Source organism: Papaver somniferum, chromosome 6 (assembly GCF_003573695.1).
Source record: "Papaver somniferum cultivar HN1 chromosome 6, ASM357369v1, whole genome shotgun sequence".
In the NCBI taxonomy this organism is placed as follows: Eukaryota; Viridiplantae; Streptophyta; class Magnoliopsida; order Ranunculales; family Papaveraceae; genus Papaver; species Papaver somniferum.
Window position 1 is genome coordinate 143,951,009 of NC_039363.1, and position 20,336 is coordinate 143,971,344.

Here is a 20,336-nt window from a genome sequence, read left to right on the forward strand (position 1 = left end):
ACACCACTCCCAGCTAAGAATGATGATTCCAAAGTAACAAGGCAAATGACTAAATGAGTACATACCATAGTAAGAGGTCTTCCTTCACTACCAGTCAAGGCATGGACATGCATCTTTATGTTGACTTCTTCGTAAATAACTCGCACGTGGAGTTGCAGTTCGAAAATACCCCCACTACAAGGAAGCTCTCATGTCCATCCAAAATACTGTCACCTCCATCTAACCCCACTTGCAAAATTGCAATAACCCAGACTTGTATAAAGAAGATAAAGTAAGTTGCGCCTCAGCTACAGCCCTCGATTTGGTGCACAATAATTTTGGTAATCCATCTTCTCAATAAATTACAAGCTGTAATTGCAGTGCGGGTTGAGAATTTCTGAAATTGACTTCTTAACATGGAGTCGTCAGTCTCTTCTTTTACCTGTAGTGCTGTGCTATTAGATATGGAGAGCATCAGCTGCTTCATAAGTTGATGGCAAGTTTGAAGAAGGTACTCAGCCGCCAGCTCACTGTAATTGTCCATCCTCTTTCTTCTGTCAGCTAAGAACTGCTGCCAGCACCCTCGACTTAAAGAGAACCACCCAGTATCAGTAGATAAGCTATGTAGTATAGTGACAAGAACTATTTTCACCTCTTCAAACTTGAGCATATTGATCTTGGTGATGTCACATTTCATTAAAATACAAAGTGAAAATTGTCTTATATGACGAGCATTTTAGGAAGGTACAAAACGCCATCTGCCACCACTGACAGCGAAGGTATCCCAAAATTGTTAGAGCATAGCTCAGTTGAACCCACCAAGCATTGGTATGTCAAGTTTGGTTGTCATATTTTAGTGAATCAGAACTCAATTAAAGAGTCGCTTGATTATGTACTAGAGACAACTTCGTATAGGTTAGGCTGGAAAGATTAGGATAATGAGACATACAAGTATTACTCGAAGACTTGAAGAATGTGAAGAAGTAACAAGCTACGTCTACGACATCATCCTTCCTCTTGAGGTTAGTAATATTTTGACTTGAACTGTTTCATTCCCAATGTATCTTTCAATTCGTGCTATATTGAAAACATAACTACGAAGCTGTGAATGATTATACTCTAGTAGACATAGTGTTAAGGAATTAGAATACAAAGTATAATGCTTATCTTTTGAAATTCGTATATAAGACATCGACATAATCGTATAAATGCTGTTATGATTATGTGTATGGGTATGGGTGAAGATTTCGTCCTACCAAACAATGTTTTCATTCGTTTAAAGGAAGTACATTCATGAACTTGTTTTATGAATCAAAAGGGAAATCGCTAGGTTTATTGGTATTTTTATTCATTGCATATCTTTGGATTACCAATATGTGTGATTAGTACAACCGATCATAATTTATTATGTATCTTGGTAAAACTATTCACAGTGCCTGACTTATGTATCGGTATGACTTTTATTAGTGTAACCAATTCTAATTAATCACCTAAGATGGTATGATCGATATTTGTAATTGGTATGACCAATCCTAGTAATTGGTGTAACCGATCCTAGTAATTGGTGTGACCGATCATAAAAGAGATGTAATCGATCCTTGTAATTGGTGTGACCGGTCCTGGTAATTGGTGTAACGGACCTAGTAACTGGTGTGACCGATCACAAGTAATACCATGAGAATATGGTAACCGGTCCTGGTAATTGACGTAACCGATCCTGATAACTGATGTAACCGGTCCTAGTAACCATATTAAGGTAGAACTGATCCCTGTGTTTGGTAGAACCGTAAACCCATGATTAAGTGTGTTGATATTTGATAAATCACATAGTTCTTGGAAATCAGATGAACCAGTTCTAACTTGTTTGGAAGTGTGGTATGATTCGGTTCCAAGATTGTAAATATGAAAAAGGATTTACAAAGAAATAAGATGTCGACATACTTTGAACATGTTCAGTAACTCTTATCTTTTATTGTTCAAAGATGTTCCTTAATAACTCAATGAGATACCTGACAGAAATTGTAGCGCCTCCTAAGCTAGCAGCTGACTAATCCAAGATATTAACTAAATAAGGAGGCACTAAGAATCTAAAACATGTACTTAAGCATTCAATTAATAAATGCGATACAAAACTTAACCCAAAACTAATCCGCTCTGAAACATATATATACAAGAAGTCATCTCAAATGATACATATACAATAGTCATTTGGTTTACAGATACAATATGTAATATAATAAACATAATAGAAGTTAACCAACTAAAGAAAACAACTCTTGAAGCTTTCGTTGCGCAACTCAGATCTGTCTCTGAAACTGAAAGTGGGAATGGGTAAGCACATCATCCCTAAAAGGGGTGCCCAGTAGGAATAACATTTAACTTTCAAGTAATCATGACAAGATTTGGAAAAAAATTATGTTTTCCCAAACATTAAAAAGTGACCAGGTCACTGAAATAAACAAACATGTATATGGACAAACTCCTTCTTCAAACAATGTATAATATTCGTGCTAACCACACTCATTAGCTATTGATATCACCAAGACCATGATGACCCGCTCTAAGCAATAAAAGCTGAATTCATGTAGATATAAATGTGAAGGAGCGTATCCTATATACCACAAGTGGAAATTCGTATTTCCCATAACAATTCATATGACAAACAAACATTACAAGTCCTTTCCAAACCATGGAAAGATTAACAAGATCAACAGAAGTATATTAAAGAAATTTAAACAAAGCATGGAATGTACTCTAGACAATGCATGAGTTTGTTAAGCATAAACTTTTGTAAAAGAAACAACAATGGTTACAAAAGAGTCAAATGTATTCCCACCTCTTTTGATGACAAGCCAAGCCTACCTAGAGATCCACGATCTACTGGTTCATCATTTGAATCGATCGTTGTTAATACAGACTAACTGTTAATCACACAAGAAGTCTAAGAAACTAGCCAAAATGGCTCACACAAGAATCATACAAGTCTATCTAATGGTTCTAAGCCCATTTATGTTTCTACATATCTTCGTTATCCATCTCTTGCATATCTAAAGGTTTATTAACTCAATTAAGTTGTTTCTCTGGTCCAAAACTAAGTCTTATGAATATCTACAACTTCGTAGAAGAAGCCAAAGGATGATTCAGATCATAAGGGTCTAAGTCATCAAACTAGTATAACTAGTCTTAAGCCCAAGTCTACTGAACAAGCCCATTACACAAAGCCTGGGCCAACTGGGTCAATTAACAGTCACTGACGGTCAAAGGGTTCAACTAACAGTAAACGTCTAGTCAAGGTCAAGTCATGATCAATGGTCAAACTCGGTCAACTGGTCAAGGTCCACTGAGTCGAATCTGGATCAAATCCTAATTACTGAGTTAACTCAACTCAGTCAGATAATTGAGTCAGGGTAAACTAGACCAGTCAGCCAACTAACTAGATGAAAGGCACATGACCTAAGGCAAAGCACAAGCTAAGCTCAAACTGAGCAACTATTTCTCCCTATTAAAGCTTCATTTCAATTTCTACTTCACAGTACAACCTATTCTTCTTTACCAAATGGATTCTACCAAACAATAAATATATATATTTCATTTCAGTCAAACTCAACAATACATTTGAAATCACAAGTTCAGTTTACTTGAATGTAACAACAGCCACAAAGCTTTCGCTGAAACCTTTAACTATGATTCTTACAACTACCACTTCAACTCAGTTTCACACTATAATAATCTGCAGCTCCACCATAAACTTCTTCAATTCATCACTAACTCGACTCTTCCCTGCAGTACAATTGAACCTAACAGTCATCTATACTTATCACCTCAGCCAAACCTCCTTACCTAACTTACCTCGGACCCCATACAACCATCAGCTGCACTCTAGAACTTCAACAACTGCACAACAAAACAATACCACCTGCAATTCCGATTACATACACCTACACCCCAAACATATAATACTCAACCTCTAGTACAGAGACCATACCATCCAACCAGCTAATTAAATCCTCCCTCGACACAATAGAGCCACCAAAACAATTAACTTTATCACTACCAGTAACACCAACACCAACATCAGTTATTATACTGATATTCACATCACACAAAACTACAACTACAGCTTCATTATACACCCACCATGTCCATTATCAAATCTTAGCTCATCAACAATCCCATTACTACAATAACATTTCTAACAACAGTCTTTGTTTCATTATTCAATCACTTCAATCTCAAACCCTAAAATTAAATCTACAACAGCACCAACTCCTCCTTCTCCCGAGCTCAATAACATTACAATATCCACCAAAAATCAACTCTTAATGATTCCCCTAGGTTTTTGATCTTGCACACACAAAATCTTCTTATAGAATCACCACCGGTGAAGAACTGGGAAGAGAAAAGAAAGAAGAAGGAAAGAAAAGATAAGAAGAAAAAACAAGAGAAAGATAAATGAGTTATCTGCTCGATCGATCCTGATAAGGCCAAAGACAAAAGATAACGGAAGCCACCCAAATGATATGGGAAGCCAGGTCGGTCTAATGGAGAAAAGACTATTTTTCCCTTCACTATTCCGATGATTTCTTCTTTGTCCGATATCCGAATGACACGTTCGAGTAGTCCATTCTGCGTAAATTCTCGAGATCTATCCAGTGGTACTAGTTTCGTATCTAGTTCATTGTTAGATTAATTCCTATGAATTAACCTTCGTGTTATACTAATCGAAATATTATCGGCTAATTCGTCACTTGACTAGTCTAATAGCGTTGACGAGCTTTAGGATCCTTACAAAAATCACTTGAGAATCTTTTAATTAAGGTTGTTAATTTTATATGCTTTTAATTACCAGCAATTAAAATGCATATCTCTGGAAAATAAAAATTGGTAATGTCATTTACTAATCGGAGATTTTCTAGTAGGATTTCGGTTAATTTTGGACAGAGCATTTCTAGGAATTATGAAAACCGATTTGTTTGCATATCTTAAGAATAATTGGTTTTAGAAATTCCTTGGTGTCCAAACTTCCTTGGTATATAAATACCCAAGTTTGCATTTCGAGCAAACTATCCTAAGAGCCAGCAAAACTACCTTGTTGTGTTTTTACTGATGGAGCCGTCTATTCGGAGATAAAAGTACCCTATTTAGGCGAAATCTCTTACGACCGCTCGTTTAAAGACTTCTGTGGGATCAAGAAGCTCTACGAGTACCGTTGGTGGGAAACTAGATAATTGTAGTATTATTAGTTTTGAATTTGATTTGATTGACTAACGGTTTTTGAACTTTGATTGCACCTAGTTTGTTTATTCTTGAGAATCTTCTCTTCTGATATAAGATTCACTCAAACTAGATCGAAGTGTCGACGGGATCTTTAGAACTGTTTGTATATCTAAAGACGTCTTGTGATAATCCATTGTTAACAGACTCCGTTCTATGCGTGATTGATCACAAGAGATTCAAGTTGTAGTGTGCAGGTACTTATTGAAGATTTAAGAAGATTTGAAGACGAAAAAGATTTTTTATTTGGGTTCATAATCTTTGGTGTGCACAAAACTTGATCAGCTGGGATCCAACTATAATCGATTTATCTTTGATAGGTTTGATTGATTAGTTGCGTAGATCAAAATCACTACATAGTATCTTGGTAGATCCTATTTTTGATTGCAAAATCTAAACTTTGCTACATTGGTAGTTGTTGGGTAGATAGATCTAAACCCGACAAAGGAGTTTATTGGATTAAACAGAAGTGCATTTTTCTAACTCATATCACTGAGATTAAATAGAGTTGTTAGCGAACAGATTTGTTGTTCCTTTACTATTTGGAATACGAACCAAAGGAATTGTTCCAGTGCGTACACTTTTTTAATGTCGGAAGCGCATGGATACTGAAGAAACTAGGTGAACTATATGTTTAATTGCTTTGTCTCAACTACACGAAGTTGGTTTGATTTTTTATAACAGCTTAATTATGAGAGTATTCAATTCTGGACTAGGTCCCGGGGTTTTTCTTCATTTGCGGTTTCCTCGTTAAAAAAATCTTGCTGTGTCATTTACTTTTGTTTTCCGCAATTATAATTATTGTTATTATAATTTAAAGTAAATTACACAAACGTTAACTCTGTATTACTTGATAGTGATCCTATTGAGTTTGGTTAAGTCCGAACATATTATCAAGTAATCACACTTTGATTGTTGTATTGTCTCGATCTCCTATCCATAGAAGATCACACAAAGTGTGAATACTGATTCGTTGTATTATCTTGACTCAGTCTATAGACAATCACTTTCGGTAAGAGGACTTATAGGTCGAAAAGTGTAGGATTGTGGTATATTTGGGTACCCTCGTCTTTTCAACACTACCAACAATAATAGAACCATGTAGCTCTCTTTTACAGAAGTAAATGCTTCTCCAACTCCCACCCATGCTACATGAACCAGAATTGCATAAGATCACCTCCAACCTGAAGTTTTTCTGTATGATCCAAGAGCCACCTTCAATTTGCCAACCGAATAAGATACTTAAAGATAAGAATGTTGATCCGCTCCATTTCCAGGAAGAGAAAATACTTGTCATAATGTGAGCATACTCAGTTAACTTAGTGTTACTTTGTACTTGGCTTGTACCAAATATATCTCTACAAACAACTCTATTAACTTTTATCAGCATGTGTTTGATTTCAACTCCACTGCAATGCATCTGGTCTCGAAATAACAAACCCAACACTCTCCTGTGATGTAGAGTAATAACATTTGTGAGAGTATCACCCATAGTACAGTTCAGAAATGCCTTCCTCTTGTTCCCCTTAACAAGTCATACTTTCATCATGTCACAGTTATTGATTCCCAATAGACATACAAGGAAACATCCTCCTTTACAACAACATAATATAGAATGTCGAGCACAATCGGTGTGTAAACCGGCAACACATATTCTCAAGGATTTCATATTTAGAATATAATCTTTCTCATATAAAGCTTCCACCACTCTTGAATGAGTGTATATCTGATTCACCATGAAAGAATACTGTTGAACTATGTCTCCTAGATGTGTAAAAACACCAACCACCTCATTACTTGTTTCTTCCAACAGTTCTTTCATTATGCTCTCACCACCATTATCTCCTACAAGTATCCTTTGTATTTCCACCATTCTTTCGCAGAATCCCACTCCTCTGTATCCCCTCTTGAGCTTAAAGAGTTTACCATATTTCTTAACAGCTAAGGCTACCACCACGAGAAAATAAACATGGATCCAAGGAACACCATCTTCTAGTTTATACTCGTAATTACTTGTAAAGGCCACACAACTGTTGGATAATAGACCTGCCTACGAAACCACTGTTGAGAAATCACAAAAAAAATGTCACCAATAAAACACCAGCTTCGACGACTAGAAAATTTATTGAGTATTTGTTTTACAGTGTTAGCTTCACTTTTGTTTGTTATATGAAGTCTCAAAATCATACAGAGAACATTAACTTGGTGCAAGTTTCATCACATAACTCACAAGCATTCTGACTTTCAACCCATTCCAGCAACCCTTCTTGATCAACTATCCTTCTAGCAAAAACTAGGCTACCAAAAAACCTTCTCTACCACTTACACACCTGCGAAACACCCTACCAACATTCATGCTTGTGCAGTTCAGTAGATTCTGACTTGAATTTGAAGCTGCTGCAACAAAACCTTTCTGAACTTGTCCCATCTGAGTTAGAGAACGGATATCTCTAGCCATACATTGATCAAGCATTTCCTGTGCAGTAACATACTCAATGATCATTGTCATATGAAGTATCAAAACAGTCCAGAGAATACTGCCTTGTTGTTGCCTTCTATAAAACAACTTGCTAGCATAACGACAATCACCACTTCCGATAACCAAAAAGACATTTGAATGCTCGAATAAAAGATCAAAATAGTACCCAGGTTCCAGAGTTAGCTTACATACAAAATTTCCACTTCTAAGTAAGTCAAATCTTTGCCGCTATTAAACAACCTTCGACCATAACTATAAATGGTGATACCACCTCGCTGTAACAATTTCACAAACAATTTCCTATCAACAGTCACCATTTTTAACAACTAGAAATGCATTCGAATCAGCAAACAATAGTTCTACACCATACCCAAGTTTTACAATCAGCCCATAAATAAAATCATTATTGTATTTATTTATGAAACAGACTCATTAAACTCTCTTTCTCGATCAAATATCAGTCGAGTATGCTCATCACTAGATAAAACATCACATATATAAGCAATTTGACTTAGGTGTGTGACGAAATACAACCTGATAGAATTGGTGAAGTAAGAATAAAATTGATTTCTGGTTTTTTCATCAAAAAACTTCCACCCTTCAAACTGCTGAAATTCAACTTTGTACATCCGATTCAATATGTTTACCTCAATATGTGTATCCTTTCTAATTTGAAAATCCAAAGAAGAATTACGAGAATTATATTCAGAAAAGAAGGGTTTACCCTTTTGATAATCCAGAAATTTTCACCTCACCTTGTAATCCTTTACTGAATTAGTAGCACCGGCTCCATTAATATCAGTAAAATAAATTTTGGGTGTAGATGGACAATTACCTTCTTCTGCTGTTGTAGGAGTTACTTCCAAATCCGCATCGATTTTGGGTGTGAATCCAGATGAGAGTTCCGACAATCCTTCATCAATTTTCACTTTTCTCAAATGATCTTGTACAACCTTCAATTCAGCAGATAAATTCTTAATGCTGGTGATAAGCTGTGGTGAAGGATTGTTGTAATTATCCTTGAATTCCCTAACTAAGTCTTCTTAAATACTCATCAGAAAATCAACCTTCTTATCTAGCTCATCAAATTATTTTTGATTATCCATTGTAACCAGGTCACTCGGGAAAGAGTGCTCTGATACCATTTGTAGTGATCTACACTACAAATTAGCACAGAAACAACTCTTGATCTCTAAGGATAGAGATAGGTTGGGGAGAACAGAGGATTTAAGAGATAAAAGATACTTTTTGATTATTATTTTTCATACTCGTTCCTTACAACATACCCAGCTTGTAAGGCTGCAATGTACTCATAAACAAGAATACCTAAGCTACCCTTCTACTAATAAGAAAACTACGAAACTAACATGATGGTCTAGTCGTCATGAAACTCGGTTCATAACAGAGATGACATTTTTTGCATCACCCAAAATGCTGATAACGTCCAGGCTTTTACTTCTGATCCGTCGAGTAGCTTCCAACACTGCATGCTTTCAGTCTGTTATGGACTCCTATTTATACTTGAGATAGTTCTGCATCCTTTGAAGGTACCTTAGATGTCGGTCAAGACAATAGAAAATCCAGCTTTATTAGTAGTTTCATTAAAGGAGGCATCGAAGAAAACAAGTGTACAGTCTTGAGAAAAATGTAGGTTCAGATAAAATTGTCATTAAAAGCCTGAATATGCTGACCATTGTGAACCTCACATATACATTTTTCCTTGATGACTTCAAGGCCATTTCATAAACTGATCCAGATCTAAGAAGAATCTTCGGTCTTTTTGTAATGCAAGGGGTGGTAGTTTTGAAAATACTTGCATTTGAGGATTTTGGAATAGAGTTCATTAGAGGAGTGAACTAGTTCTCAAGCAGCTTTAGTGAGAAAAGCTACATCAATTTTTTTGAGCTTTAAATCCTAAACCTCTCTGAGATTTGTGTGCGCGGATTTTACCCCATTGCTTCATATAAGTACCATCATAATTATTCCCCCTACACAAAGTCCCTTTATTTTTGTTCCATTTTATGGACAATATCGTATGGATAAGGAAGGTATTCATGCAGTAGATTGGGGTTGACCTAATGACAAGTTGGCTCATTAATGATCTTTCAGCGTGATTAAGCTATTTGCGCTTCCAATTAGCAACTTTCTTGTTAAAATTTTCAACAAGATGAGAGAAAGATTCATTTTTGAATCTGCCAATGAAAGGTGGATACCTAAATACTTATTATTTGGGGCCACTTTTTTCACATTCAGAAATTTAATTAAAAAAATACAAATATCAAGACTAAAATTATTGCTAAAGAAGCATCTCATCTTTTGAAAGTTAATGACTTGATCAGAAATATTATTAAAGTCCTTGATTAAAAACATAAAAAATAATGGAGGTGGTACCAGAGAGAAGATAGATTTTCAGTGCGTGTATCTATGTTATTAAGATTGTATATCCACTATTTTAGGTAAATTACACACTTTTATAAGCATATCTTCCAATTTCTAAAGGAGGGGAACTTGTAATCCAAACGAAAACTAAAATTCATTTGATGTGAATCCAGGTAATTTTGGTTTAATAAGAAATTGTTAAATGAAATAACATTGAGCGTCAATTCAATTCATCCTGGTATTTTATTTTTATTTTAAGGTATTTTTATGTCAAAAGCCTAGTTATCAATTCGGCGCAGGTGAAATTTAAATTCTGTCAACTATGTGCAACGCGGCAAAAAATCGGCAATCCGTTAGTTCGCGTATAATGCGTTTTAAAAATATGAATGTAGGATACAAAAAATTTGGCATATATAAAATAAATAAAAATCATTTTTGTGGTGTGAATAAGGTAATTTGGGGTTCTTAATGATGTAACTGTAAAATATATGTAATTATTTTCAACAAAGATTGTGCACAATCACTTCAGCTGTGAGAGAGTATGCATCGCTACAACAAGTATTATACCTCTTCAGGCCCCGCTGCACTCCCTAAGTGACTCATCAGTTACTTACAAATAATGTGTAATGAATTGTTGAATAATTGAACTTTAAATTGATATTTACAGGAGGAGCTGGCTAAAGGAGGTTATAAAAGAAAGTTTGGAAGAAATTTTGGTTTTATAACTACTACTTATTGTTGTAAAACAGCTTTCCTGAGTATAACCCAGAGCCCATACAAGATGTTGATTCTGAAGATTCAGCTGAAGGCTAAACAAGTAAGATAAATAACATATTTTGTGGGTGTATCCTCTATAAACCCTCACGAGACACAAATCCTCCAATAGGGTCGCCTAATGGTATAAAGGCTTGTTGTACGTGCTCAATGTAATCGTGATTCCTACGAAAGTAAAAATAACTTGTATCAACTATTAAAAGCACATACTAATTATTCAAAAAGAACATTACATTTGTTCATATTCAAACTCTTGATTAAACTAAAACATAACAACACCTAATCAGTAAATTCCATCATCTGACATCCAGGACATTTCCATAAACGTTTTCCATATGTTTTCTTTGATATAGACCGGTGCATTTCCATAAAGAAATTACAACCAAGGGTTTCACATTGAATCATTTATGTGCATTCAAATCCCACCTTTCCTTTAAGTTTTAAGTTTTTGTAGAGTTCGTCAATTTTTTTTTTCTTTCATTGCATCCTCCAACCATTGTGTTTCTCCAGGACAGTTAGCATACTCACATTCCAAATACCTTATCTTCTCCGGACTCCTTTACCTTCCTAGTGCCAGTACAACCTCATTGTGGACAGTTTGAATATATACAGAGGCATTGAAGCAGAATATGATTATCTATGAAACATAATGGAAAAACTTCTTTTGCTTCCACACATACTATCTGTTTTCTTTTGCTTTTCGAACTGTTCGAATACATGGTTGAGGCTTATGATTGAAAGTAATTTGAGTTTGTTGTTGGTAAGATAAAATGATATACGTTAGTATAGTCTTATGGGGAAAAAAGATAGCCATTGGGCGCAAGTTCTGAGAAATATATACGTAGGACGCGAGATTCAAGAAATATAGCCGTTAGGCGCGAGATCCAATAAATATATCTATTGGGCGCGAGATCCAATAAATATAGCCGTTCATAATGGAATATATAATATATACCCACACATCCCATTTAGAAGCCACACTTTCGACCCTATTATCGATCGTTCTGAAAGATGGCTCAACCGTATGTGAATCCTGCTGAGTTCACCTTAGAGGAAGATTTATCTCTTTGTTGAAACTTGGTTTTATTCTTTCCGGCTAGGGGTCATGAACGCAAGAAAAATGGTATTTCCAGTCATTCTCATTGGCATATTATTCTTGAGCATCTCACCTCAGAAACAGGTAATGCCAATAATCAGAATACAACTGGATTGTTCCTTCGATATGCAACAATATGCGAAGCAGTTGACAAATTCATTGCATTAAATTTTGAATATTAACCGATATTGACTCATTGGTGAAAACGATGAAGAGGTTATAGCTACATCTTTTCGAGAATTGCGAAGATGAAAAGGAAAGGATTTTTTTTATGAACCTCATTTCAAAATCATCAAGGTGATGCAAAGACTCAACCCATTCCCTCCGAGAAATCGTATACGATGTTATGATGTTAGGGCAGCGTTTTATACTACTTATGAAAAGTGTTGCATGAAAATACTCATTCAGAATTTTCATTCAAAAAAGTATTTTAAAAACACGTGTTATTCGAACGAGCGGTTGTAACTTCAACTTTTTAGATAATAATGAACACTGGTTTAAGCCAACCTTTTATTATAAAACTTATAGTATTATATAAAACCACAACACAACACAAGTGTTAAACACTTTAATATAGCAAATATCGAATTGTGCTCACTGTAGGGATTTCAATAGCAAACATTTCATTTGCTTCGAAATGAATGAAAGGATACACTTTTATTTGGATAAATTCATTCATAGGGGCCTCTCCATTATTATTGTGATTCTTTAAACACCCTATGAATGTCTTGCAATTGTTTATAATCGTCTGTGGTCATCCTCGTAAACTCGGATACATTCTACTATTGTAACTACAGTTAAAATGCAACACGGACATTCTCCAAACATGTGATCAAAAACGACTACCATTTTCCACTAAGGTTGTTTGACGAATCCTTATAACTCTGCAAAGACTACGTATCAAATCGGCATCCTCCTTGAGTGTGTACGGAGGATTTGATGGATGCATTGTTGGATTTTGAGAAGGAAAGAAAAAATATAAGTAGTTTTGATTTTGTGTTTTGTTGATTAGGAATACATAGTCTTTATATAGACAAAATATGTAATTGTTTTTTTTTTTTTATAAATAATACTTTAAAAATAGTCGTTGATGATAATTCAAAAAAATAGAGTTTGTGTTAATTCAAAAAAATTGAGCCGTTGGTTACTTGAAATTCAGACCTTTCATTAATTCAAACAACAACTACATTAAGTTCGCTGAACTTAGTTTAGACAAGACTTTTTTAATTAAGAAAAGAATTGTACGAACTCGAAACAAAGACAACACTTTTAATTTAAAACTAGACTTGAAATTTAAAACTAAACTCAATTAAATTTCTTAAAGGGAAAACAATTAGAGATGGATTACTTCATCATCATCTTCTGAATCTTCAACGCTGATTACATTCATCCTCTTCAAAATGTCCTTTTGCTTTCGTGATAATATTTTTTCACGTTAGGAGCTAACTTACTAAGATCCATAGACATTATTGCATTATCTTATTCTAATTTCATTTGATGACTAGGTTGTTGGTGCATTTGATAACCCTGTTGTAGGAGCATTTGATAAGTTAGTTGTCCGTGCATTTGATAACTCTGTTATTGATTAGACGCCCAAATTGTGTTGAATTGGGATTCTTTTTCCGCTTTCATTGCTTCCTTCCTTGATTGTGTTTCCTTAACATACTCCAAAATATTTGCACTATGTTGATAGATCTTATCTTCTTCCATCTTAACCGAAGAATTTCCCATATCACCTTCCCTGAATATACCTTTCTCGCGGTCCTTCTTCATCCTTGCTTCCCTTTTGGATTTTTTAGTCCCTATAGGCTTAGATTGATACTTGTAATTCCAACGAGTCTCTCCGTTAGGAAATACTACAATCCCATATTCTACTGGTACAAAGTTACGATGACTGTCAAACAGAGCACTTTTTTTGTGCGACAATAATTTGATAATCAAATCCAGGGACTTTGTCTCTCAACATTTTATAACAAGCATCATACTTGAATGGTAGCGATGTTTGATTCTGAAATTTCTCCCGACCCTCTCGTGGATGAAATATTATGTTCAAAATAAGTTAATTACTAGATCACCAAATGAAAGCATTTAATAAAATGATAGAACTTACCAAATCTTCGTGTGAAGCACCGCTTTTAGTTTGGAGATATATATCTTTAAGAATTGACACGAATTCTCTCACATCTTTTTTGATTGCTTTCTTCTTTGTTCTTAAGACACTGGGATCCCTTCCATTAGGATTGCCGTTCCGTTTGACAAAAAATTCGTGAATACGTTTCCAAAAAAGACCAATAATTTCATCATAACCCACATAAATATATGCAGTCGTGAGATTAATTTTTTCTCTTTGAACAAAATTATTAACCATTTTGAATCGAATTAAAATATAAGAACTTGAGTAATAGAAGGTAAAGAAAAAAAAATCAAAGAAGTATAGTATAAGAGAAATAGGAAATCAATTAAACTCAATTTATTGGGACATGATTAAATTTAGAATTAAAGTTGTATTTATAGAGGATTTTTTATAAACTTTTGAATAAATAACCGTTGGGATACGACAACGGAGAAGATAGAGCTGCTGAGAATGATGGATGGTTAGGAAAGGTGTGAGAGAAGTGTAAACGAAAAAAAATCAAGCAGATAAAATTCAGCAAACAAATACTCAGTTTCCGTGTAAAATGCCATGGATACTGAGTATTCGTTTCAAGTGCCAAACAAACACTCAGTTTTCGTAAAACAGAGAATCACACTTAAGCTCACGGAAGACCATAGTGGTTGGATTTCGCTACAATGAAGCTATATCAAAGGGAAATCCCTCACCATAGTGCTTGGCCTCGTGTGTACAAGATAAGGTGCTTTTCTTTCATTAACGGTTGATACCATTACTTCTACTAATGCTCAACGCTGTTTTTCTTGTTGCTTTTAAAGTTTCCACCATCAAACTTACGCTTCCAAGTGGTAAACTGATATGGAATTTGGAATGTGGAATTCTTCTACCATAAAAATTGGTCTAAAGAAAAGTTTAACGATGGAATCCAAGCTATTCCAAAGCTTGGAAAAAGTGTAATATGTCAAGTTTAATGACTTTTAAGTTGGGGTCATCCACATATTTTCCAAGGTTCGTGGAAGATAGTTTGGAATCCAAACTAAAATGCGAGTTACGTTGAACGCCATTCCAAAAATTATTTTGTGGTTGATTTTGTTCCTAAATCTGATTGCCACTTTAAAACCTTCGATTTTGTGGGCTAAGATTAAACGCAATTCGGAACTGCATTGAACACAATCCAGATCGACATTTTGGAGTCCATTTTTACCTTCCACCATTAGACTTGAATTTCCATGATCTATTCCAAGTGATCAGGTGTCATGAAACTATGGAACATGTGTAGTGATACAACATATGGAACTAGTTTGGCTGTTTGGGCTCATACTAGGAGAGTTAAATAAGAAAGATATGAAGCCCATTAGGCTTAATGCACCAGATTTTGAAACCTGTTTTGAGGCATGTATCTGTCTAAGTTCGGCTGAAAAGTTACCAGCCGAATCTTGAGTTATCAGCCGAACTTAGGCAAAAACATAGGTTATCAGCCGAACCTTGAGTATGCCCCAAAATATGTTTCCAGATTTTTTCAACAGTGTATTGGTTGCAGTGGTACAACATTTGAAGTTCGGAACGTAATCCATGATCATTGCAATTCTTACAAACATACTCATTATCCATTTAAGAATTTAGATAATTTATATTTTGCGTAACCAGATGAAAAATCTCTGAAGGTTTTCTGTATTGCCACGACTGGAGTAAGGACTTAATGCCACCATAAAGTTTCGGCCGAGAAGAAAAACAACTGGGCTTCAAACAATTCACTATCTCAATCATATGAGTTCAATCGTACTTTGTGAAGCTTCATTTGGGGAAATTTGGTTCGAGCGAAGCTGAGATGAAACTTCGTCGATAGTTTTGCTTAGCTTTGTGATCTTCTCCTCTAGTTTCTTTCGCGTTTTCTGTTTGTTGACAATTATAGACCACTCGTGTTAATGTTAATGTAAGTGTGGGTTTTTTTATCACCGAAGCTTATACATGTAATGACTCACTAGCCTTAAAAAGTAAAATCCTTGTACTATACCTCCAAAGCTTTTTCTTCGTTATAGATAAAATCTGGTAGCTTTCTCAACAAATCTTTACTATCTGCCCCAGCCATGGACTTGCTAATCTGTAATACGACATAGTAATCAGTCCAAAATTACATTGAAAACATGTTTTTGTAGCGTAAGAAAGGAAAAAAAATATCAACCCATCTGCAGTTCTTGATCTGTGATACCCAAGTAAAATACCTGAGATGCATATAGACAGCCTAGTGTTCCAACTACGATTCCTCCCAATATAAAGGCACCAATAAAGATATTTCCGCTTGTGGATTTTCCAGCATCACCACTGTCCGTTCCCAAAAAAAGTAGGCAAACTCAAATTATCAGTAAAAAAACAAAAATTTTCATAGACAGAGACGGAGGTTTTGGGATTTTTTTTGTTTCCTTTCTTTTACTCTTTTTGTTTAGCAGGACTACTTCAAAATGATTATTTCAATTCTCTTTTCTTTCTATTCTATTTTTCAGACAATCCTTGGGTAAATTTTATTTACTTGCATCTTTCCAAGCTTCATAGTAGAGGTTTTCACTCAAAAGAAATTTGGGTTTGGTTGCCAATAAGCAAGTATTTGGAAGCATCCACTAATAGACCGCATATAGTTGTGAGAATATTCTCGGTCACACAGCTTGAATAGCATGGCTGACGCACAGCTCCAATTGCATGGCTGACGACACTGAACTCTTAATTAGGTGGTCATGGATCAAACTGATTATGTACCTATTAGATGACTTGATATGTACAGCACCCGACGACCCTAATTTGTGGTAATGGGTTAATGAAGTACCTTTCCAATGACCTCAGTCGTACAGTCAACGGCCCTTATCTTTAAAAATGGGCGGTAATGGGCATCAGATGACTTGTCTTCAATTATACAGCCTACGACCTGGTCTTTTATTTGGTTGGTAATAGGCTAATGACTTATCCATCAGACTTGATAAGGTTTTAACCTTACCCTCATTGGTGGGAACACGTTCATTACCCCAAAGACTACGTATGTAATACAGAGCAATCTGAGTGACTGGCGGAAGAGCCTTCAAAAGCATGAAATATATCCATCCACATGAATATCATTGCTTCTAGCTAGGAAAAAAATGTAAATATACCATATGGTCCATACTGGCAGAAACAAAAATGCTAGGCAGTGGGAGAAAATATGTGTACCTTGCTTGAACTGCTAGAGTCTTCCTGATCCTCTCATATCTTGTATGCTTTATATGGCTCTGGCGGACAGGACTCATGAAATACAAGTTACAATGACTAACATTTACAGCACCTTGGCATGCTGATTTCAAACTTGAACCTATAACAACACAAACATGGGTATATAATTCGCAAAAAAATCATCCTTACCAACATGCAAGTTAACACGAATAACATACGCGCCCTTGGGTTAATGGATCAAGGGATGTGTGTATCTAAAAGTTCGTCATACACACATTCAAACAAATCCATCCCAAAATTACTACTGCCAAATCAATACTCAACAGACAAATCACATCCACATGAGTACATAATGATAGATAATCACAAACGAAATTTCTACAAGAAAAACGTAAAAATGAAAATTCACATCTCCTAATTAAGAAGTTAATAGCTAAGAATTAGAGTAAGAAACACAGACCAGAGGATAGCGAAAACTGAGGACTTGTCAAATGGGCAAACGAAGTTGTGAGAGTAGTCATTGCTAGGAAACAATCGGAAGATCAATAAACATAAAAGAGAAAAAGCATCCTCTAGGTACCGAAGTATGCTTGTAACTTAGTGAATGTTGCTATAAATGACCTAAAATATCGTCAAAATCAAAATTATAACAAAAAATTTCAACCAGGTCAACAAAGTTCGGTTGTATTATATGAAGAACATGTAACCGAAATTTCTGCATATGCAGTTCGGTTAATAAATCCAAAATCACATGCAACCGAATCAGAGCTTTCATGGAGTTTTTGTTTGTTCGGCTAGCTGATGAAAAATCAAATGTAACCGAACTACTATGTTCGAGTTTACAAAGTTTTGTTCGGTTCAGTCGACTCGACCACGTTGTAATCAAACTTTAAGCAACATAGTTCGGTAGGTTCGCAAAATCTCTACGAACCAGTCATTCAGCCGAACCCTTAGTTTTTCCATGCACTTAGAATCTATAGGTTCGGCATGATCGCAACGTTTATAAAACATTGCCGAACTCCACGTTCGGTTAGCAGATAAAATTGCGAGTTAACCGAACTCATTATATAGGTTTTCAGAGTAAAGTTCGGTTAGGATTTTTTATTTTTTTTTTGCGATTAAACGGAACTCAAAATTTGGCTATACAGAGAAGAGTTCGGTTTTGAAATTATTTTTGCGACTCAACCGAACTCAGATGTTCGGTTCAGCAAAAAAAAAAATTGCAGCCGAAGTGTTCTTCGTGTTCTTCATTTTTAAAAGTTCGGTTGTAAAACTAGGTTTTTTTTTTCAAAATTATCCTAACCGAACTTACTATTGTAACCTCCAAATTCAACAGATTTTGATGAGTATTGCTCAAAATTTCAATCAAAAACGAATTAGAAGTAATGGATTTGTGGGGAAATACGTATGGACAGGTTTGTTTATAAAAGATTGATTAATCGACGATGAAAATTCAATGAATCGACGACGATGAAAATTTGATGATTTTGATTAGATTTGTATATGATCAGGTTTAGATGATCATAAATTGATGAAGAAGAGAAGAAAAAAATTGTAAATTAGAGGAACAAGAAGTTATAAATTAGTTATAATTTTAATTAGGTAAAAGGATAAACTAGTCATCTCCATCATTTAGATAATTATAATTAAGGTGGCCTAATCAAATCATGGTCCCAAAAAAACAGTGGTGCCCAAAAAATTGTTCCAATTTTGGCTGCACTAACAGGCCTCGAGTATATAAATGTCATTTATGTAAGACTAGATCAGCAATTCCTCGCTAGGTGTGAGTCGTCCGGCTAAACAAACTTGGGCGAGTGATTATTCGCATAAAAACATTAACCAGGTGACGACTGATTGGAGTATAGTTATTGTGGTCGTGAACCCATATTTTCATTAGCCTTCTTTTACTTATTAAAACTAGTAAGAACACATGTGCGATGCATATGCTTGAATTTTACTCATCCAACAATATTTAACTTGAAAGCAATGGATTTTTTTCCTAAAACAAAAATTTACTATTCTTTTTGTACTCGTTACATAGATAATTGAAAGAGCTTTTCAAATATATAAATTTTATAAAAGTACGGTGCATATTTAGAAAGATATTAAGTTTTAAAAAAATTTGATCTATTTTTAAAACAATGGTATTTATGTAAATATGTAAAAATAGGGACAACTAAGTAATTTAGGAACGCACGATTAGGTGATAAAAAAACAATTGGGGGATATAGGAAAAGGACAAAAACGGGATCCAAATATCAAATCAGGGTCACCCCTTATCTAAGCATTTTAGGTTATTCCTAATCTACCCCTCACTAATCATGATTAATGATTAATTATAATTAGTAAAATCATAAGATTTTGGATAAATGATTAGTGTGTGTATTATTATTTGTGTTTGGGTGAAAGTAGAAGGAGGGGAAGAAAATTTGAGAGGGAAATTATTTTGGTGAAAATGGAGGATGATTGTGAAGAGAGAATTGCTGCTAAAAGGTTGAAAATTTGATTTTTTTTTTCTTTGAATCCACCATTTTTGCAGCTGAAAAAGCTCGGTGCCGGCATGGACGTGGTATGAATACCATGCTGGAAGCAGTCATACCGGTATGGTATTCATACCACGTTCATGCCGGCACCGAGCTTATCCCCCATTTTGAAATTCAAGCCCGCTATGCAGGGGGTCTGGGGGGGTCCGGGGGAGTGTAGCCTGAACCCTGAACCCTCTTTACTTCGTCGATGTAGCTCTTTACTTCTGGTTTTAATCAGTCTTCCGGCACAGTTAGTTAATTCTCGAGCATGTCGGTACTGCTACCGGCATAGTATTTTGCTTAAATTTCTCTGCCGACACATGATGTAAAGTATCCAGAAAACTTCAATTTTTTTTCGCTTGACTACCGGCATTGATAGATTTTTATCGAGCATGCTGGCACTTAGTTACGGCATTGAATATTAGTTACCAAGCATGCCGACACCATTTTCCGGCATGGTCTTCACCAATTCCGGCATGGTCTTCATCACTTCCGGCGATGTAAAAAAAATCTGATATGGTCTTC

General features: G+C 35.2%; 1 protein-coding gene across 1 annotated transcript; it reads right to left on the reverse strand.

Annotated features, from left to right (window-relative positions):
• Positions 1–15,665: 15,665 nt before the first annotated feature.
• On the reverse strand, positions 15,666–17,807 carry LOC113291606. The gene is made up of 5 exons (XM_026541122.1): positions 17,747–17,807; positions 17,287–17,425; positions 16,314–16,413; positions 16,106–16,192; positions 15,666–15,983 (listed from the first exon to the last, which is right to left on the reverse strand). The coding sequence occupies exons 1-5, from the start codon at positions 17,805–17,807 to the stop codon at positions 15,855–15,857; spliced, it is 516 nt and encodes a 171-aa protein (XP_026396907.1). The 3' UTR covers positions 15,666–15,854.
• Positions 17,808–20,336: the final 2,529 nt, after the last annotated feature.

Bases quoted from the DNA above. Each gene is read 5' to 3' on its own strand.
- LOC113291606 (XM_026541122.1), bottom strand. From the start codon at position 17,807: ATGACTACTCTCACAACTTCGTTTGCCCATTTGACAAGTCCTCAGTTT. The intron at 16,193-16,313 runs GTATTTTACTTG...GTCGTATTACAG, and splicing joins GCTGTCTATATGCATCTCAG to ATTAGCAAGTCCATGGCTGG. The intron at 15,984-16,105 runs GTATAGTACAAG...GTCAACAAACAG, and splicing joins ACGAAGAAAAAGCTTTGGAG to AAAACGCGAAAGAAACTAGA.